Here is a 23387-nt window from a genome sequence, read left to right on the forward strand (position 1 = left end):
ACGTTCTAGTATTTTTAATAGGCATAACGACTAATGTCTAATGAATAAGTAGTGTCTATTAATACTAGTGTCTAATATATAAATACTAGTAGGCCTATATAGTAATAAATGCGGTCAGCATTAAAATGGTAAAACCGCTTGCCATAGGCTCACTCTGTGATCAAGTCGTTTTAACAGTGACCTCTGTTGGTGACAAAACTACTTTCAAAATATGATGATAATGTTGCCTACCTAGCACAATTTATATTTATATTTTTGATCCATTTCTCAGTGAATATATGTATTATATTTGGTGTTTAAACAGATTATCAAACAGATATTTTTATTAAAATAATATTTTACTCACCAAAATCTTTAGAAATAGAAAGATAATGCATTTAAATTCATGCAAAAAATTGGGGCAAATGACAAACTACAAAATTTCTACATTTTATGTATATTTTGTTTTCTCTTAATTTTGGATTTATTTATTTTTTGTGTAATATTTTACACTAACATATAAATATATGTAATAAATATATTTGTTGGTGACAAAACTACTTTCAAAATATGATGATAATGTTGCCTACCTAGCACAATATATATTTATATTTTTGATTCATTTCTCAGTGAATATATGTATTATATTTTGGTGTTTAAACAGATTATCAAACAGATATTTTTATTAAAATAATATTTTACTCACCAATATCTTCAGAAATGGAAAGATAATGCATTTAATTCATGCAAAATATTGGGGGAAATGACAAACTACAAAATTTCTACATTTTATGTATATTTTGTTTTCTCTTAATTTTGGATTTATTTATTTTTTGTGTAATATTTTACACTAACATATAAATATATGTAATAAATATATTTGTTTTGCCCCAGGGCCAGTTAAGGGTGATAAATTGATTCAGGCCAGTTATGGCCCATGTGTGGCCCTTGTCTTTAATCCAGTTATGGGCCATTTCAGTGACGTCATTCTTTGCAGTATTTGGGCAAAAGGGAAAAGTTATTGTGTGGCCCGAAGCTGGGCCAGAAAACATTTGCTATGTGGTTATCTTTATACTTTAACCAGAAACCCCAAAAACTAAGCCATAACCCAGCCTAATGTTACCTAAACAATGTAAACAAACACGCCAGCAATGCCATGATGAGGCCACATTTGGGCCAAGTCCATTTGCTATGTGGGTAATGTAACCGAAAGTGCTTGTTTATATTGTAACCTGAAAACATTATGACTCTTTTATTGGAACTTATCTAGGCCCTATATAAATATAGTTAATGTGCCACTTTGAACTCCTTTGAGAACTTCTTGACATCTTTACATGTTATTTTTTTTACTTGTGGATGCCGTAGCAAGCTACAGCTCCTAAGTCAGTTCATTATTTCCCTGCTTCAACAACTACTTTCTAATAAAACATGCGGAAACTAGAACACTCACTGTGACAAAAAAAAAGAAAACAATTTAAGGCATTTTATATGTATTAGTGACTCAATAACTTTAACCTCCTAAGGAAGAGGAACGGTAAGGTAATTTATTTATTTATTCATTCATTTATTTATTTAATACAGATGATTCACATCTGCTGTTATTGCTCCAGCGGTACCGCTCTTCATATGTGCAAGAGGCCGTCTGTTAGACGTGATAAACAGAGAATATGTTAAAATCTTGAATTCCTCCTTTCACACGCACATTTGACGATTTTAATTGCGTTGAAAGAAGTTTTTAGGTCTGCGGATCAAGCAGCAGACAGTTGGTGCGCACGCATAATAAGGCGGACACACCTGGCGCGCGAAAACAACTGGCTTGGCCCTGGTGTCAGAGTCTGCATCAGCAGCTGATTCCCGCGTCTGGAGAAACTTTCTGAGACCTCACAAATAATTTGTCCTATAATTGTGAACATATGATTAATAATCAGGATTATTAATCACGGAAGAACTGTTCTTGTTTCACACAAACCTTGCCCTTCAGGCGAGTAGCCCAGTTTTAGAATTAATGGATTTTTGCGCTGCCAAACAGTTTAGAAAACACGAAGAATTAACCAGCAAATAGTAGTCTAACAAATTTATTGGTTTACAAATCTAGGTAGTTATCATTGTCCACCTTTGTAAACGTACGTCGCATGTTTCCCTTTATTCATAAGGGGTCGCCACAGCGGAATGAACCGCCAACTCATCCAGCATTTGTTTTAAATAGTGGATACCCTTCCAGCTGCAACCCAGTACTGAAAAACATCCATAACTCTAATTCACACACATACACTATACTGGCAATTTAGTTTATTCAATTCACCTGTCCTGTTTTTCTCTCCTAAGAACTTATTATGAGGTTTCTGTCGCCATCTTGTGGCGGAACGTCAACCATCTTCGCTCTGCTTAGTATGGCAGGTTGGCTGCCAACGGGCTGAATCTCCAAAATTATGTTTAAATGTTTAAAATAGGCATTATCCTTATAAATAAACTGCATAGTTGCAATCTAAACAACTGCATTCTTGCCTAAAAATGCCTTGAAATTACATTATGTTGTCCAACAGCTGCAATATTTATCAAACTGTAGTCCTCTGTTTAAAGCTTGTGTGGGCGGAGTAATACACAAGGGTGAAGAGGCTGTACAAGTGCTGATATTACTTTAATATCTCACGACTATCAGTCAATCACATTCGAAAGCCAGACAGAACTGCTGTATAAATATATATTATATATTGTGGCTATGTATATATAGCCACAAATTAAACATGATTATACACTGACTATAGTAAACCAAAGTAAAACTGTGGTTATACAAATGGGTAATGAATCAGAATGAATGTTTTGCTGTCATTTCAGGGCTCATTTTATGGTAGATTGAGACATTTCCTGGATGTGATTGACCCTCGTACACTCTTTGTACCAGGGGTAAGTTGTAGTCATCCACAATGCTTTGATAGTTTAGCTAGACTATAAATACTGTCTGCTTTGTTTTTAATTTAGAAACGTTTAAATGAATGTATGAAACCTCCTGGATCAGTTCAAAAATGGAACTCTTTCTCCAGGTGTGACTAATGGACAGGTAAGTTTGAGGCCTATTATAATAAACTGTTGTTTAAACAAACTGGTACACTCTCATATCAGATTTTGACTACTATTCGGTACTAAAAATAGCCCTACTAAAATCTTACGCCATAGACAGGAAACATGTCAAACTACACATTGGTTCCTGATCATCATTGTTCATTGACGTGTGATTTAATTGAGAAGAAAAAACAAGTGATATCGAGAAACAAGATAGCATAGCATAATCAAGCAACATAGGAAATCCAATGGGCTCTCTTTTGTTTTATCCTGTTTAAAAGATGTGTATGAAAATCTGTGCTACTATCAATTAATGTCACAGATGCAAGACTGATTTGTGTCCTGATGGTCATTGTTGTTTATGAACATCCATGACTCTTTACATCTAATGCATTGTGAAAGGATCCAGAGGTTTTCCAAGTTACACAAAAAAGAACCATTTTAGGTTCCCTTAAAAATCTTAAAACAACCAATTCATTTTAGTGTGACTAACATTTGAAAATTCTTTGTATTTTAGTCTATGATGTACAACAAACGGAAAAAAAATTTGTCGTCAAAGTAATCTACAACATTATTCCCGAAATGATCCCTCTAACCCACATATATTACCAAAAACACTGTATAATGCATGGCAGGTCAGTGATTGTGAAGAATGAACAAATAGTTCACATGCATATGACATCGCTTTTTTTTTTTTTTTTTTTACAAAATCACCTTTTGTTTTAGTTTTTCAGCAGTAACAGTAAGTTTTCATTGTCAGTCCACCAAAGTTATGTTGTTATGCAAATGAACAACCAAACTGCATAAAATGTTTTCCATTTTAGTTGAAAACAGAGTTGTATAAATGTTCCCTCAATAATCTTCTTTAAAATAAAGAGCTTTTTGTCAAATTGAAAAGTTCCAATAATGTTTAAGGTTCTTCCAGCCAAGGCTTATTAGAAGTACATGCCTCAGCCTACATTTTTGTCAAAAGTAAAATACGTTGGCCATAGTAGTTTCGGTGCACGTTTTAGACAACAAATCCACTATCCACCCATTATGCAAATATCACTTTTATTATAAGGGGTTTAAACAGTTGTGTGGTAACAGCGTGTAAATTGTCAGACTCTAATGGTAAATATTAATTAATTATATTTTTATAATAACGGTTTAAAAAAACACTGTGATTGACATTCTTCCTCTGTACATGTCATCAAAGAGGGTAAACCCCACCTATTCATGACTATTTCTCCCTCATTATCATAGACATCCATGAGTGGGAATCAGCTGTCCGCCATTTGAGTTTTGAATCTGCTGCTATGGTAAAATAATAGGAATTTGTGGCTCCTCCCTCTTTTGAAAAAAGGGCTGAGAGCACAATCTCATTTGAATTTAAAGCGACAGTCACCCAAATGGCAGAATTTGGATGAAAACCTAAAAGGGGCATTTTCAAAGAGTTTTTAAATTCTTTTTGTGGGTAATTGTTTACTGAAAATTCACATACACACTCTAGGAACATCAGAGACTTATTTTACATTGTGTAAAAAGAGCCATAATTGGTACACTTTAAGATACATTTTGTTGTATGTATCAGATACACGTTTTTCTTGTACACATTTACAAGAAGTGATGCTTTGCATCACAAGTACAACACTGTACAATGTGAGCTACCGAGCAAACTGACCACACCAGAAAAGCTGTCCATAGGTGAGGCAAACATATTTGATTACAAATCAGATCAGCATTTTTTTCTCCACCTGAACTTGATGTGCTCATGCAAAGTTATAGCAAATATGACCATATATTTTAAAAAAGCAATACCACTCCATCAGCAAAACATGTGGTATAGGTGAATTAGGTAAGCTAAAATTTTTCGTAGTGTTTGTGTGTGAATAAGTGTGTATGGCTGTTTCCCTGTGATGGGTTGCAAATAAAAGGGCATCCGCTGCATAAAACGCATGCTGAATAAGTTGGTGGTTCATTCCGACTAAGCCAAAAAGTAACGAATGAATGGAAAAAATAAGTAATGTAATTTGTGGCGTTTATAGACTTTTCTCTTGAAAAAGTGGGGAATTGGCCATAATTTAGAAGTTATTTCGGATGTAATTGCAATAAATGACACAAAATAGGCTACTGCATAGTTTCTACAACACATTTGACAAAACAAGAATGCATAAAACCTTGGAAATGTTTAATTTCAGATTCCCACTTTTACACACGTTGATCAGTTTTAGATAAAATTTCTAAAATTGAGTTTTTAAAAAATGTATAAGTGCACTTTTGTATCTGCCTTTTTTATTGATCAAGAAGTAGAGGTTGATATGACATTTACAATGTAAGCAGTACTAAAAAATAGTTCTTAGAAAGAGTAATGATCCCATTAATCTAGTTACAATACATGTCCCTGTCAAAGGTCAATGAATTTAAGCTAATTATTTATTATAAAAGGACAAGCCATTCTCGTACCTCCTGGTTGACAGAGTAAGTTACCACGGTAACTGACTCTGAGTAAAAGTTACCTCTTTTTCAAAAACAGGCTTGACTTACCCGGCTTTCTCGAGTTTGAAAAACCTGCCATTTTGAAACAGAAAACCAAGAGTTTCTCTCATTTAAGGGTTAACATACTCTATGTTTTCACTTAACCTTCTTCTTCACACGGGTTGGTCTGAGTTTAATAGGCACACATGCCTTGTTGATGTCAGAGGTCAGAGGAGAATGGCCAGACTCGTTCCACCTGATAGAAACAGTAACTCCTATAACCACTCGTTACAACTGAGCTATGCAGAAGAGCATCTCTGAACACACAGCACATCAAACCTTGAGGCAGATGGGCTACAGCAGCAGAAGACCACACCCGGTGCCACTGCTGTCAGCTAAGAACAGGAAACTGAGGCTACAATTTGCATAGTCTCACCAAATTGACCGACAGAAACTCGGAGTTTAGAGAATAAAACCTGCTCCTGATCACGTTTGGTTTACAGAGTGTTACCACGTTAACTGACTCTGAGTAAAAGTTACCTCTCTTTCAGAAACAGGCTTGACTTACCCTGCTTTCTCGAGTTTGAAAAACCTGCCATTTTGAAACAAAAAAACCCAGAGTTTCTCTCATTTAAGGGTTAACATACTCTGAGTTTTCACTTGATCTCCTTTCTAAAACGGGGCCATTGTTAAGTTGTTCTGTGGTGTTTATTTGGTGTTGTCCAAAGAACTGCAAAATAATCCATTATTTGTCGATGTATATGAATATGTTCCTGTAAATATCATTAGTGTGAAAAGGAACAATGGTAGTTGGTATCTACTGCCCTGTAGTATTCATCTTATCAAGAAGCTGCAGTCAAACATGTGCTGAAGTAAAAAAAAAATTTGCGGTTTTACAAAAACTTAGTCTGAAGCATGTATTTCCAACGATACTGAGTTAGTTTCTTTATAGAACCACAGATGCCGATAAAGTGTATATAGTTAATAGAGAACATCAAACTGTCCAATCCAATCAAACTATCAGAATCTAACAGTTAACATGTATGTTGTGTCAAAAAAACGTTATATCTCTTGTTAACTTGAATGTTTCTCTCTGTTTAGCTTTGGGAAGCCCAGAAGATTAAGCAGGTGAGTGTGAACACTGTTGAACACCTATTACAGGTGTCTGATGAAAGAACATGTTTAAATCACTCAGCATCTACTTGTGCGGCGTAACACACACTCTCAAGCTGTAGTCCAGAATAGTGGTGTAATGAGTGGAAAATTGCATATAACCTCAACACAGTAAATCTCCCATCAGTCTCCTCTCACCTCTTACTCCCTTTCGTTTCCTCCTCGTCATCTTGTCTGCTGTCTGTGGATTCATTAAATCCTCAGGCCATCATCCATCCAGACACAGGAGAGAAGATCCCCATGCCCTTTCGCATGTCAGGTAAGGGTGTGAGGGTGTTTTTTTTTTTACGTGTGTGTCTCTATCATGGGTGGTAGGCAGTTTTCTGCTTGTTACCAGCTCTGGAGACTTGAGTTAGGTGGTAGGGGGTCTCACTGGACCGATCTGCTGGCAAAGGTCACACTCAGCTGCGCTCTGATTAAAGCCTCTCCCTCCTGCTGTCTGGAAGTGTTGTTGGGCCACTCAGAAATAGGAGTATTTTAGTCTTCTGTTAACACCACTATTTAAAGAGAGAACCGATAGAGAGAGAAAGAGACCTGCCTGACAATTATGATGGCTACCCCTGACCCATGCTATCTTTTATGTGTAATGAGGGCTTTATTAATGTGTTAAAGGTCAGTAATAAAGTCATATGAGAGTCTATAATCCTGATCATTAAAGCAAACATGGCATGTAATGTACTTCTGTGGCCTGATCTACTATATTCAAATGTCAAAATGACATTATTAGAGGTATTACATTATTGGACCAGGGGTTAATTTTTCAGCTGAATACCTCCTTCCTTGTTCTTTGCATTGGTGCATGTTTTTCTTTTTTTATTTCAGGTTTTGTGCCCTTTGGTACTCCAGTGGTGGGTAATTGTAATAGATGTTTCTTCTCGTATAGGTCATTGGATGTAAACTTTAAATCACCTCCCATGAATTACTCTTCCATTTATAGGTTGTAGGCCTTCTGTTACCCAATCAGACATTTGCTTCTACCATCTTTTGGCAGGTATGGATGGTATACCTGTGTTTTTCGTTTTTTTTGTTTGTTTTTTTTCTTCTGGTTGTTATGTTTACTTTAAACCAAGGGTATTATAGTTTAGCATTTCTGAATGAGTTTTTATTTTGGAACTATTTTAGAATTTTCTGTTCATTTCATTTCAGTTTAGTTTTAGTTAGTTTCACTAATGGTTTATTACCGGACACTTTATTAGGTACACCTGTCCAACTGCTCCTTAACGCAAATTTCTAATCAGCCAATTACATGACAGCAACTTAATAGGCATGTAGACATGGTCAAGATGATCTGCTGTAGTTTAAACTGGGCATCAGAAAGGGGAAGAAAGGTGATTTAAGTGACTTTTAACATGGCATGGTTGTTGGTGCCAGACGGGTTGATCTGAGTATTTCAGAAATTACTGATCTACTGGGATTTTCATGCGCAACCATCTCTAAGGGTTAACAAAGAATGGTCCAAAAAAGAGAAAATATCCAGTGAGCGGCAGTTCTGTGGGCACAAATGCCTTGTTGATGTCAGAGGAGAATGGCCAGACTGGTTCCAGCTGATAGAAAGGCAACAGTAACTCAAATAACTGCTCATCACAACCGAGTTATGCAGAAAAGCATGTTTGAACACACAACACATCGAACCTTGAGGCAGATTGGCTACAGCAGCAGAAGACTACACCGAGTGCCACTCCTGTCAGCTTAGAACAGGAAACTGAGGCTACAATTGGCACAGGCTCACCAAATTTGGACAATAGAAGATTGGAAAAACGTTGTCTGGTCTGATGAGTCTCGATTTCTGCTGTGCAATTCAGATGGTGGGGTCAGAATTTGGCCTCAACAACGTGAAAGCATAGATCCATCCTGCCTTGTATCAACGGTTCAGGCTGGTGGTGGTGGTGGTGGTGTTATGGTGTGGGGGATATTTTCTTGGTACACTTTGGGCCCATTAGTACCAATTGAGCATCGTGTCAACGCCACCTCAGTGTTGTTGCTGACCATGTCCATCCCTTTATATGACCACAGTGTATCCATCTTCTGATGGCTAATTCCAGCTGGGTAACTCACCATGTCATTAAGCGAAAATCATCTCAGACTGGTTTCTTGAACATGACAATGAGTTCACTGTATTAAAATGCCCTCCACAGTCACCAGATCTCATTCCAATAGAGCACCTTTGGGATGTGGTAGAATGGGAGATTCGCATCATGGATGTGCAGCCGACAAATCTGCAGCAGCTGCGTGTTGCTGTCATGTCAATGTGGACCAAAATCTCTGAGGAATATTTTCTAGTACTTCGTTAAATCTATGCCATGAAGCATTAAGGCAGTTCTGAAGGCAAAAGGGGGTCCATCCCTGTACTAGTAATCTGTACCTAATAAAGTGGCCGGTGAGTGCATATTTGATTTGAGTAATTTCAGCTTAGTAGACTTAACAAAACACGTCCAGTGTCAAGTAAAGTTTAGTGTTTGCACTTACATTAATAAATATGCAATATTAACAAATATAAAAAAGATAAAAGAACTGTTTGAACAAACACTGAATCCAAATCTGTAAAAATGCAACAAATAAAAGTAAAATTATGTGAATAATTCAGACAGTTCTTTATATTAATAATTTAATTCAAATTTATTTGTATAGCACTCTTCACAAAACATATAATTCCTAAGCAGCTTTACAAAAGGTGCACATGATTTTTACATTACAGTCAAAATCCGAAAAACTGAGGAGTTGTGTATAGTAATATAAACATAGTTACCCTGCAGCTATACAGTATATAGTGTCCTTCCAAAAAGTTGGTGTCTATGTATAATACATTTTCAAGGACGTGTACTTGGGTGTTTGTCATACTATATTAGTTGAACATGTCTACTTTGTTTTTGTAGAAAAGATGTTTTTACATGTAATTGTGCACTAAACTGATGTGTTTGTTTTTAATTTATAAGCATCATCTACAGTTGTTACAGTGATTTTTCCACCATAAAATTAGTGCTAAATAATTAATATGATAAATTATTATTTATTTTTACGAATTATTTTATTACAGTTAGTTTTTCTGTTTTTTTATTTAATGGGATTTTGTTTAAGTTAACGAAAATGTTATTTGGCCAATAGTTTTAGTCTTAGATTTAGTTTTCGTTTACTAAAATGTTGCTGTGAAATGATAATGAGCCTGTGTTGGAAATGAAGCTCCGTGTCTTTTTCACAGTGGCTGAACCAGAGCCACAACGCCTGTGTCAACTACTGCAACCGTAATGCAACTAAGGTGAGGTGCACACACATAACGCAACATATGGTGATTGCACGTGCCATATGCTGTGCATATATTATACTGGAAGAGCATATGTAATCATTTAATAACCTCAAAGCTCACAACAGATCTGAATCTAAAGGCTTATTAGTAATTGTTAATCAGTTTCACTAATAATGTTTCATCTAATATTCCTCAGGTTTTTAAATAATTGAGGAAAATTGGCTATGTGACCAACTAAAATTCATCATGATCTTTCAAGAAAACATTTATGAAATCAAACTGTAAAGAGCACAGCATAGGCTGTGCATGCATTTAGTGTAACCATTGTTAATCTTTAGTCTTTTTCTCAAAGAAATAGCTTTTATTTTCAGATGAAGAGAAAAAAACATACATGTATATATATATATATATATATATATATATATATATATATATATATATATATATATATATATATATATATATATATATATATAAACACATACACATACACACACACACACACACACACATATATATATATATATATATATATATATATATATATATATATATATATATATATATATATACATACATACATACATACATACATACATACATACATACATACATACATACATACATACATACATACATGCATGCAGTTTAAGTCAGAATTATTAGCCCCCCCTAGATTTATTTTTATTTTTTTTTAATAAATATTTCCCAAATTACTTTTAACAGAGCAAGGATAATTTCACAGTATTTCTGGTAATATTTTTTCTTATGGCGACAATCTTATTTGTATAATAATAAAATTTCAGCTTGTGTAAAAGCAGTTTTAAATTTTTTATAAACCATTTTAAGGTCAAAATTAATAGCCCCTTTAAGCTTTTTTTTTTTTTTTTTTGACTGTCTACAGAACAAACCATCATTATACAATAACTTGCCTAATTACTCTAACCTGCCTAGTTAACCTAATTAACCTAGTTAAACCTTTAAATGTCACTTTAAGCTGTATAGAAGTGTCTTGAAAAATATCTAGTAAAATATTATGTACTGTCATCATGGCAAAGATAAAATAAATCAGTTATTAGAAATGTAATTTCTAATAACTTTTGTAATTACAACTAGTAGGTTGAAGGTTGAAATTAAGTGGTAGTTCACCCAAAAATAAAAATGTTATCATCATTTACTCACACTCAAGGGGTTCTCACCTTTTATGAATTTCTTCTGTTAAACACAAACCAAGATATTTCAAAGAATGTTGGAAAAAAAAACATTCATTGACTTTAACAAGTGGATGATGTATTAACAGGGACCAATGATATATAGTAATTCTCTTATTTCATGCTGTTAATTTGTTTCCAGCCCACGCCAATATCAACATTTTTCCAGGGTTACCTGGGTGCAGTCAGCAGTGCAGTTACTATCGCAGTGAGTTCACATGCACACACCAAAACTGCTTAATGTCATTTGATTCATGGAAAAATTTTCTTTCAATCCTTACATTTTAAAATTACCATTTCAAATATATATGAACAGGCAGGGACACCATAAGCTCCATAGGTATTAAATATATTTACTTAAAACAGCTGGAATACATGCTGTCATTTTGATCATTTTGGAGCTTTTGCCTTTATCCTTCATGGCATAAATTCAACAAGGTACTAAAAATATTCCTTAGAGATTTAGGTCCATATTGACAATAGCATCATGAGATCTGGTGACACTGGAGGCCATTTGAATACAGTGAATCATTGTCATGTTCAAGAAACCAGTCTAAGAATATTGTTGGGTATTATCCTACTGGAAGTAGACATCAGAAGTCAGCAACAATACTCAGGCTGTGGCGTCAACACAATGCTCATTTGGTACTAATGGGCCCAAGGTGTGGCAAGAAAATATACCCCACACCATAATACCACCACCACCGGCCTGAACCGTTGATACAAGGCAGGATGGATCCATGCTGTCATGTTGTTGAGGCCAAATTCTGACCCTACCATACGAATGTTGCTGCAGAAATCGAGACACATCAGACCAAGCAATGTTTTTCCAATCTTTTATTGTCCAAATGGTGAGCCTGTGCAAATTGGAGCCTCAGTTTCCTGTTCTTAGCTGACAGAAGTGGCACCCAATGTGGTGTGGTCTTCTGCTGCTGTAGCCCATCTGCCTCAAGGTTGGACGTATTGTGCGTTCAGAGATGCTCTTCTGCATACCTCAGTTGTAACGAGTAGTTATTTGAGTTACTATTGCTTTTCTATCAGCTCGAGCCAGTCTGGCCATTCTCCTCTGACCTCTGGCATCAACAAGGTATTTGTTCCCACAAAACTGCTGCTCACTGGATATTTTCTTTTTTTTTTTGGACCATTCTATGTAAACCCTAGAGATAGTTATGCATGAAAATCCCAGTAGATCAGCAGTTTCTGAAATACTCAGAACAGCCCGTCTGGCACCAACAACCATACCACGTTTGTACTGGAAAGTTGCGCTGGATCTCGACAAACATCTTCTAGGTTTCAAAAAAGAGGCTGAGGTCTTCGAAGTTCTCAAGTTGAAGCAGTTTATTGTTACAGCAGAGATGGTCGATCGAGCTCTCTCCCACTCAATGTCCAAAAACCCACAATTTATATACAGTTTCTTATCCATAGGTATCATGAGATTTGATTTAACATCACCCTATTCCCGGCTCCAATAGGATCCTAGCTTTTAATTAATGGCTGTATGTTTTTCTGTTTTTACATATCTTTAAGGTCACATAGCATGTGCTTACAATCATGTGTTTGCATATGATCATGTTGTTTCCATACTTTCTAAATGATTCTCCTTATGTATGCTATTTTGGCGAGGGTTGTTTTTGTCTTGTTCAACATATACATTGTCTAAATGTATTGCATGCGCTCTGTCATAATGTTCTTACTTTGGCACATGACCTGCTGTGCTTTAATTGTAAGGCCCTCAATTATAAGGCCCTGCATGTTTGTATGTCTCTTCTGCATCACTTGAATATAGGTCTTTCTATAAGTTTTAACAGTATATTTTAATAGTAATCTATATTTTAATAGTGGCAGATTATATAGTGATTACATAATAAAAGTTCCACTATATATAGTGATTACATAATAAAAGTTCCACTATAAATCCCCCCTCAGGGACTTTATCAAAAAAGTCCCTTTCCTAAATCCCTCGCTGAAGTGCAACTTAAGAATCTAACATTTCGCTCAGTTTTTAACATTCTTGTGCAACCAAAAAAGTTGCCCATCTACATCCTTATCAATTGTCAGCATCTTTGCGCCGCACTTCAGAGGAGAAACGGAACCAAACATCTCCCTCCACTTTTGCCTTTAGAAGGAGTAAAAGATCCCGCTCTCCCTAACTAAATACTTTCTTGGGGAGTACAACACTCAACAATTATTAGTCATGTTAAAACATATGCTTTGTCAGCTTTGCTCACAGCAGTGGTTATATAACATATATACTTGATTAATCAACACACAAAAGAAAATCTCAATATTTGCAGAACATTCATAGCCCCTGTAAAAGAACTATATCTGATGTTTCATCCCACGTCGCCAGAGGTACTTCTGAGTACTGTCTGGTGTTGGAGCAGACAGTGAGGTTTTAAACCTCCAGTAGATTCTGCTCTTCTTCTCCTTTGTTGCTCGATACTGGAGTGTCCCTTGACCCGTAGTCATCTTCCCTCTTTCCTCGTGTACATCTGATATCAGCTCCGGCAGCTTCGATGAACTCCTATATACACAGAATTTTATACTAGTAAACGGGTCTTAAAATGATTACACAATCTTTCAGTTCAGTCCATTCTATTTGCATTTTCCTGTATTAAGATGATGCCTTGCTTAAAACCATTCTCTTTGGGATTTAAAGCCTTTATGAAATAGTAAAAAGCTAAAGAATTATATTATTATTATTTTTAAGACCTTAAAGATGAAAGAAATTTAGGGTAGTAATTGTTCTCAAAACTCATCCAAATGTTCCAAATCTGGCCCAAAAACTTCATAGACATGGTCTCTGCAGTCATGCACAGTTCTATTAACTCGCACATTGACCATCTGCTTGGCAGGAGCTTTAGCTATAAATCTGAGATGAGGGATAACACAACAAAAAAGAATAAAAACAAATATAGCAATTCTTTTGAATATTCCAATCTTAATTATTGTCCAATCGCAACTATTGTCCTAATGATCCATATATGGAAGCAAACTAGTCACTAAAGTACTTATCCTCTTCAGCATTCTCTTTTACTTCTTTCCTCAGATTTTCCAATTTTCGCATGGCTTCAGTGAAAGATCCACCTAAGGTGGTATTATTTGGAATATAGGAGCAGCAAAGGGTGCAATGATTTACCAAGCCATTTTATTTGTTATGGCCAATTATTCTCCTAATACTTTAACGTCATCATTTGTGTAACTTATAAATCTTTGTTGGTTGTAATAAATGTAGTTAATCCACTGTAAAAATTGTCATTGCAATTATCCACACTATTATAGAGTCAAGTCCTTCTTTTGCTATATCTCTAGTTTTAAACTCATCTGGTATTACACTAGGTTGGCCAATGTGAACTTCTGAGTCAGGTGTATATTGTCTCTTAATTCAGTGCTTCCAATTCTGCTGTCTTTGTATGTCATTTTGCTCTTCAACTCAATCAGTTATTATCACTTCCTGTATTAGTTTAACTCTAGTACAAATCCCTTTCCATTTCAATGGAATGTTGAGGTGTAATATTCCCCTTCCATAGATCCAGTAGTAGTCTGCTATTTGTTCATATTATTGTATTAAGGGAAATCATCTTGGCAATTGGACATTTTGTCCAGTGCAATTACCAAGTGTGCTGTTAGCCGTCCTATCGCCTTTTTCTGAAACTGGCAACATTATATTCCTTATTGTAGCTGTAGCCATTTGGAAGGTTTGCATATAAACATTTTCTTTTCCCCACATTTGTCAGTCAAATGGCAAATTATTGCACAATTTCCTTTTAAATTTTCTCACATTTGTCGATCCACTTGTTTGGTTATAACATTCATATTCTAATTTCTTATTGCATATTTGTGGGAATCTCTCTTGTTGTTGCTTGAACTTTAATGTTCATTTCTTTGCTTTCTTTTTTCAACCTACCATTGTTCTCTAATGTAAATTTGGTGCTTCCTATAATATCAAGACATTGGGCCTGGCAAAATGGGCAGTCACAGTACAGTATACTGAATTTTGCACAATGTCTATAATCATAAAAATTTACAACTACTATAAGCTTTTTCAAAAGTGTTTGTAAACATATTGGGCAATTGAATATTTGTAATTTTCTAAATGTATTTTGCCCAATGATACCAATCATTGTTATTAGCTTCTTTTAAGAGCTGATCATCTGAGATCTGGTCATAGTCAATTTCTTTTAAATTGCATATCATTTTGATTTTCATACATATCCTTTGGGTCAATATTTTTCATTTGTCAATATTATACCTTCATTTTGTTGTGGGATATTCACCCCTTTCCAAGAAAATTAAGAAGTCAATTGTTGGATACTCTTGTCTGACTCCATCAGACTGGAATAATCCTTTACCTTTGGAGAAGTTGCCTCTAGGCTTTCACTCATCTTTATTTGCATCATCATCATCAGCAGCAGGAACATCTTCCAAAACAGCTTCCTTCTGTCGTTCACTGTTCTGTTCCTGTGAATGAACAGCTTCATACATGGCAGTTAGTTTTCTTATAAGACAAAATTCTTATTTGCCAATGTATTAGACAGGACATTAGCGTTCTATGCAGTGTTAAGTTCCTGTTTCTGTTAGTGTACATGTAAAAAGCTCATTAAAGCATCTATTTACACATCAGTCAAGTTTAATAATCCAAACTTAATCAAGTTTAGCATTTTCACATATTTTTAAAAAGAGCTTTGGCCCTAATGGATCTTCTTGTAGCTTTTGACCAGTCCTTGTGATTGTGCATGATAATTTCACTCTAGCCTTTGATTTATTCTTAATTAACAGTACTTCTTTAACAGTTTTATTTATTTGCTTGTTTATTTGTTTGATCATTTATTTACTTATTTAGCTATTTTTAATTTACTTTAATTACTCTAAATACTTTATTAATGCACACCCATTATTTGAACTTTTTTCTGATGGTATTTCAGATGTAGAAATCATAGTTTTCTTATTAGAAATATAATTAATCACCACAACCTGTTTTTAATCCTAACCTGTTAAGTAGTACAAACATGTATTTCTTGCCTTGTACTCATTTTAGTATAACCTCAAAACCCTCACTAAATGCTTGAATGTCACTTAAGGTACTGGTTGCTGTCCCTTTCCTCACATTATATTTAGCACAGATGTAACATGGGCAAATCTCACTAATCACTGCATTTAATAAGGAGACCAATCTCCTTGCTGTTTAATTTTTCCTAATACTTTACCCTTGATCAAAATCATGTGCATCTGTAATAAGTATACTGTACTTAGAAATGCTGTTGGTGCAATTATTCCTTTATGTATAGGCTATAGACTATGTCTTTTCCTCCCTTTCATGCTAGATTGTTCACAGAGATCTGTTTGTTGTTTAATTTTAACAATGTTCTTTAAATGAGATTGTAGCTCTAAAAGCACTATAGGTGACTTACTACCTCTCATCCTGTTGCTTATTTACTTTCAAATCTGCTACAGTGTTACCTTCAATGACAGACTAGTTTATCTTTCATCACCTCAAATGCCTTTATTGTATCTTTCTTTCCTGTTAATTCAGAACTGTATTTTTGCAGTTTTTCCTGATTCATAAATTTTCTCCAGTGCTGTTTTTTTTTTTTTTTTTTGTAAAATTCTCTGTTCCATCAATGCTAAAATCCTCCCTAAAAGTCATCATATGTTTTCTGCATTTTAACTGAGCTAAGTCTATATGGAGATAATTAAATCAGCTACATAGTGTAACAAACTACTATTCATCATAAGATCTTCAGGCACTTCGTTGTATGTATAATTTTCAAAAGCAAATGTAAATACTAATTGGTACCTACCCTCCTCTGCTAATTACCTAAAATAAGCTGAACAGAAATGAATTACTTAACAATATTTGACATTAGGAAGAAATTTTTTTTCATAGAATGCAGGAACCTCAGCTGGAAGATTTTCTCTCATTGATTGTTCTTATAGCATCTGCTTTTTACCGGCTTTAATGCAGCATAATTAAAAAATTTATTTAAATTAAAATCAAATCTTATTAGTTACATACACAGTCATGCCTGACTTGAAATATATTTTAAATCGAAAATATCCAATGATTTATTTCATATTATAATCACTAGGTGTTAATAATCCTACTCTCAATAAAACTCCAATATTGTTTTTATAATCATTTCAGCATTTTTCTTATTTTCTCTGCAGATGTGCATCTGGTTTAATTTTAACCCTCACTATACTGGTTAATTTTCTAATTCTAAATTCAAGTCCAGCAATGATAATACTTCTTTAAGTATTTAACACTGCATTTGTTTAAATCATTTAACTTCTGAGCTATTTGTTCTTTCAGATGTTGTATTCATTATTTTTTCTTTTTCTCTAGATATTTACTTCTAAAGGCAAGCTCATCTAACTGATTAGGTCCACAGCGTTTATGTAATTTTTTGTAAAATCACTGAATCTATCTGGTCTGTTTTGCTCTTTTTTTCCTCATTATTCCTCAAATTTACTTCCCAATTTTTCAGTTATATGGCTATATATGCAAAACAAACTATTATATTAACCCCCTTTTTTTTCCCAAAATCATATTTTATTACACTTAGCGCTTCTCACTGTTGACTTATTCTAATGTGCTGTTCTTTTTTTCCTTTAATTTCTTCCTGGTATTAATTTTCTAAGTCTAAATCTCTTTCAGGATCATACATTTCATAGACAAATTCTGCTTTTTACTAGCCCTGCTTCAGAAATGTTTAACTTAATGTATGATCCCCATTATCAATTGTCTTACTTTCATCTTCTATGTGTTATAATTAATAGATATTATCTTTTTATTCTGTAATCCTTATTTAATTCAAATTGCTTTTAATAAATGTGAAGTCCTAATTTATATAATACCTTCCTTCCTGACTAATTTGACAGGAGTCTAATTTGATTCAAGAAAGGGTCCACTTTTGTTTTAATTTGCAATGTACTTGATTTGCATCATAGTTCTACTGGGCTTTTGAGATTGAGTTTGCTAGGCCACAGCCAATCTCTCTCCCTCGCACCCCGAGGCAACTGTTTCATAGATGGTGCAGTCTTTGCATTGTTGCATTCAGGAATCCCCACATTTCCTGCATTTTGAAGGAGTTAAAGTGTAGCGCATTCCTCCTTCCTCTTGGTGATGGCTTCTCTTTCACCCAGCTGATGTTGCTGGAAAGCTTAGCTTTTTTGATCAGTTTATCAGTCTCTTGTTTCTCCTTCTTTAAGTGTCTCTTGAACATATGTGGATGGGTCAAGTCTCAGTAGTTCTCTGTATGCAGTGCCTGGCTCACTGCTTTAGTTCATGTAATAAGAGTCCACAGTCAACAATTTGCTCCTTGTGTTTCTCCAAACACCTTATTCTATTTCCCAGTGCCTTCAGGAATGTCCGGCAGGCGAAAAGACAAGGACCCCTCAAAGTCCATCTCTGTGCCCCTTAATTTAATATATACATTTGCTTAGTTATTATCTAAACATTTTTCCACTTTCCCATTTTTCCTTTATCAAATAAAGACTCCTCTCATCTATGTTCTTCTCTTTGCTGCCCAACAGCTGATTTTTTTAATATTTATTACTAAATCATTTGTATTTTGTATCAATTTTCTATTTTGTTAGTTTTCTTCTAATTCAATTTCTTTAGCTTCAGCTTGTGCTTAACTTATTTATTTTTCTCCTAATTTATTCTAGTGTTTTCTCACTAGTTGGTCTTTCTTTACATTGTTTTAATTTCTCTAACATTTTCTATACCTGTTTCAAGTTTACAGTACATATTTCTTACTCTTTTTTCACACTCATCATTTTACTTTTTACCTTTTGTCTTATTCTTTTCATTTATAATTATTATTTTTCAGAGTTTGTATTTACTCACACACTGCTTACATCAAATGTTCCTCCTTTTTGCCATTATTTTCTTTTCTGTTCTCTCTTTGTTGAGTATTTAATTATAAATTATTTATATCTTAAATATTCATTTTTTTTCTAAATTCTAAGTATTATTCCTCTCTGTTCCCAAATGTTTAACTTATTACTTTATTCTTTTATATAACACATTTTTTTTAATTTTCCAAATTGTATTTACTTTACCATATCCTATACTCTTTACACCTCATTAATATTAAATCAGATACTTTTATTCACTAAATTAAATTCTAAGAATTTATATTATGATCTCTTTGTATGCACAAATGTCAACCTATGTTATATACTTCTCCTTAATTTAATATATTTCTCTTTATATCTTTCTATCTGAACTGAATTCATTTATTTTCTAAATATTATAATCTCTTCCCTAAACTGCATCAGTCTCTTCTCTATTTTCTTTATTACACAATATTTCACAGTCCATCTTTATATTATAATCTACAATGATGATTCTTTTATCTCACTCTTTATCACAAACACTAAACACAAACACTTAACCACACTCTCACATTCTAGTCCCTCAAATTTAGAGGACTCATTCAGTCATTCATTCCTCTCAGTGTACCACAGAGTGTCCATCCCTGCCATGCTCCACTTAAGGGACTGTGCAGAAGGGGGGCTCTGCCTGTCCACCAATATGGAATTTTACACAACCATTCACACAGACACAGTCACACACAACACTAAAGCAATAACCATAGGAATTTCCTTGCGCACGTCATTATAATCCAATCTGCTTTTAATCTCTTAACTGTCACCACACATTCAGAACTCACTCTTGAAATCTAAATCTGTTCTATGTATATCCTATATTGTTAAAAAACTTCCCAAATCTGAGTAACAGTTACTAGTTAACGTCTGTCGCTATCAAGGCCTCTTAACGAGCAAACACAGATCATTTGCATGCAAACTATTTTTTTTTTTTTAATCTGGAATCCAAACCTCCCTCTATTACTTTTATTTATTTTATTTCTTTTGGAGGAACAGTTAAAATGTCTTTATCATCACAAGCAGGTCCTGGGAGACAAAACAAACTTTTTTACATGCAAAACTGCTTTTCTTAATTGTTGTGGCCACTTTGCTTGCTTTGTCCCTCCAGCACAGCATGTGAAATTTTTATTCATTCTCTAATCAATTAATATTTTATCTGTATTTTTATCTTTTATAATACTCACTTTCTCTCACACTACACCTCAGTAATTTCTCTCTAGCTATCATCGTCCTTAAACACACACCCTACTCATGCTTTACCCTTCTAAATCTCTTACCATATGCATCTTCATTCACAAATTTCTCAGCATTTGCATTCTTATTCTCATTCTCATTCAATCTAATTATCTTTTCCAAAACATTCCCCATTCTCTTCGGTCCAGACCACATACATATAAAAAAAACACAACATATAGACTAACACAGGTCATCCACTGAGATCCAGCCCTCCCTGCAGGTGCTTTTGGGATCAGATTAAAGGCCTCCTCCCAATTTCCCTGCCTCTATCGGGAGAGTCTTACTCAATCCACAGGCGAGTACAGAGACGCGGAGCGCTCCTTTGCTCTAATCACACCTACAGCAAGCGATCATTTCCAGTGCTACCTCGCGCGCCTTGCTCCCGCCTCTCGCGTAGCAATCCATGCATGTACCTCTCTTTCATACGCATATAATTTACAGCCATTCGTTAGTATATAATACAAAGCCATTAGTTTGTGCATAATTTACAGCCATTTGTTAGTACAAGCACATACCTTGACAACCTGGAAGACCTCTTTTTCTTATAAATAGTTCATTTCACTATTCTTTTATCACTTTATCAATTACTTTATCATTCTTTTTATTAATTTAGTCAATTCATAGGTTCTTTTTAATGGTGAGGTATTTTAAAAGTCAAATTCAGGTGCCTGGTCCACCCCACAGCACACTCATCAGAGAACCAAAATAAAGCAAAAATCTGCTCACCTTTTTTAATCTGCGCGCTATTTGGTCTCTGCGTGAGTGTCTGCCAAGGATCGGCCCATTGACACCTTCCTTCGACTATCCTCAGTCCAGCCCCACGTTGGGCGCCAAATTATGTAGTGGAAAGTTGCGCTGGATCTCGACAAACATCTTCTAGGTTTCAAAAAAGAGGCTGAGGTCTTCGAAGTTCTCAAGTTGAAGCAGTTTATTGTTACAGCAGAGATGGTCGATCGAGCTCTCTCCCACTCAATGTCCAAAAACCCACAGTTTATATACAGTTTCTTATCCATAGGTATCATGAGATTTGATTTAAAATCACCCTATTCCCGGCTCCAATAGGATCCTAGCTTTTTAATTAATGGCTGTATGTTTTTCTGTTTTTACATATCTTAAAGGTCACATAGCATGTGCTTACAATCATGTGTTTGCATATGATCATGTTGTTTTCATACTTTCTAAATGATTCTCCTTATGTATGCTATTTTGGCGAGGGTTGTTTTTGTCTTGTTCAACATATACATTGTCTAAATGTATTGCATGCACTCTGTCATAATGTTCTTACTTTGGCGCATGACCTGCTGTGCTTTAATTGTAAGGCCCTCAATTATAAGGCCCTGCATGTTTGTATGTCTCTTCTGCATCACTTGAATATAGGTCTTTCTATAAGTTTTAACAGTATATTTTAATAGTAATCTATATTTTAATAGTGGCAGATTATATAGTGATTACATAATAAAAGTTCCACTATATATAGTGATTACATAATAAAAGTTCCACTATACGTTCAAAATCACTTAAATCATTTTTCTTCCCCATTCTGATGCAAACTGCAAACTGCAAACTGCAAATTGCAGCAGATCGTCTTGACCATTTCTACATTCTTAAATGCATTGAGTTGCTGCCATGTGATTGGCTGATTAGAAATTTGGACAGGTGTACCTAATAAAGTGGCCGGTGAGTGTGCAGTTGTCAGTCCGAATAATTAGCCCTCCGAATTTTTTCCCCCAATTTCTGTTTAATCTAAACATAATTAATCTTCACATATATAACAAATTTCTAATAACTGATTCTTTTATTTTAGTCATAATCACAGTAGTGGTGTAATATTTAGCTTAAAGTGTATTTAGGTTAAGTAGACAAGTTAGGGTAATAAGGCAAGTCATTGTATAACAACTGTTTATTCTGTAGACAAAAAAAACAACAACAAAAAAAAAACGCTTAAGCGGGCTAATAATATTGACCTAAAAATTATTATTATTTATTTATTTATTTTTTACAATTCAGAACTGCATTTTTCCTAGCCAAAATAAAGACTTTCTCAAGAATAAAAAATATAATAGGAAAATTGTGAAAAATTCTTTGCTCTGGTACATTTGGCAAATATTTGAAAAAGAACAAATTCACAGGAGGGCGAATAATTTGGACTTTAACTGTACATTTTTGTGCTTTTTGTTTGGCTGAACACCCAGTTGAGATTGATGTGCTTGCTTTAGTTAAAATGGCCATTTCAGAAAACAGAAAAAAAATCTTCCATGTCATTTGTTAAAACATGATCTTAAATTAAAAAGCAAACAAACCGAAGCTTACAGTATGGAACTTAAGCACACAGAGCCCTATAACGCCGCTCTTAACTTTGCTGAATTGCATACGGCTGTAGTCCCTCCCTCTGTGTCCTCTAGAGCCAATTAGCTGCCCTGCTGGGTGGCAGTTTGATGCCCAGGGGCCTGACAAGCAGAACCAGGGTGACGACAACTACAAATGGCCCCATGCCTGTGAGAAATACGGGAGGAGGGCACTAATTAAAACTACAGTCCCTCTCAAGAGCCCTGCTGGGAAAGGGAAAGCATGTGAATGGCTTTGCTTCTCAGATGTTTGTTAGACAACCCTTTAACTGGGATGACCAGAGAAACAGCTTAACATAGCTTGCCTCGACCTGTCTCAGAGCCCACAGGGGGTTATGTGCTTTTAAGGTCAATATGAAAACAGATGAGCATAACACGATTTTTATGTTTGTCGTATTACAGTAAGATTATATTGTTGCAATAGACATGAGGCTAATTTCGAAACAGAAGACCGATTCCGCTAGGATTATGTGTGAGATGTCACTGTCTAAATAAAGGACAGGTAAGTGTAATGTGAAGTCAGAGCTGTGGCACACTGGGTAATGCGAGTGCTCGGCGCATGTTGCACATCTTTGTTTTTATACAATAAAGGAGAGCTGTTGTATAATTGAATAATTCAGATGCAAAAACCTCTAAGTGCCATCTGAAATTTTCTTCTAAAGTAGCATTTTTCTCAGGATCCTGTGTGTAGGTTCACTAATTTTACTTTTAAGACATAGAATATGTTATATTAATTATTTTAAGGTGAAATAAGTGAACATAATACTAGGCGGCTGTGAAAAATGCAGA

At 34.8% G+C, this 23387-nt stretch overlaps 1 protein-coding gene across 1 annotated transcript in view; it reads left to right on the plus strand.

Annotated features, from left to right (window-relative positions):
- The window catches only part of sfxn5a (sideroflexin 5a), an 87554-nt gene that overhangs the window by 13797 nt on the left and 50370 nt on the right, over window positions 1–23387 (plus strand). The window contains 9 exon segments of the mRNA XM_056471485.1: window positions 2815–2883; window positions 2959–2982; window positions 2984–3037; window positions 6598–6624; window positions 6874–6928; window positions 7492–7517; window positions 7607–7660; window positions 9866–9922; window positions 11264–11329. Coding sequence (XP_056327460.1) covers window positions 2815–2883; window positions 2959–2982; window positions 2984–3037; window positions 6598–6624; window positions 6874–6928; window positions 7492–7517; window positions 7607–7660; window positions 9866–9922; window positions 11264–11329 — 432 coding nt within the window.

The sequence above is a fragment of the Danio aesculapii genome, chromosome 13 (genome assembly GCF_903798145.1).
Source record: "Danio aesculapii chromosome 13, fDanAes4.1, whole genome shotgun sequence".
NCBI lineage: Eukaryota > Metazoa > Chordata > Actinopteri > Cypriniformes > Danionidae > Danio > Danio aesculapii.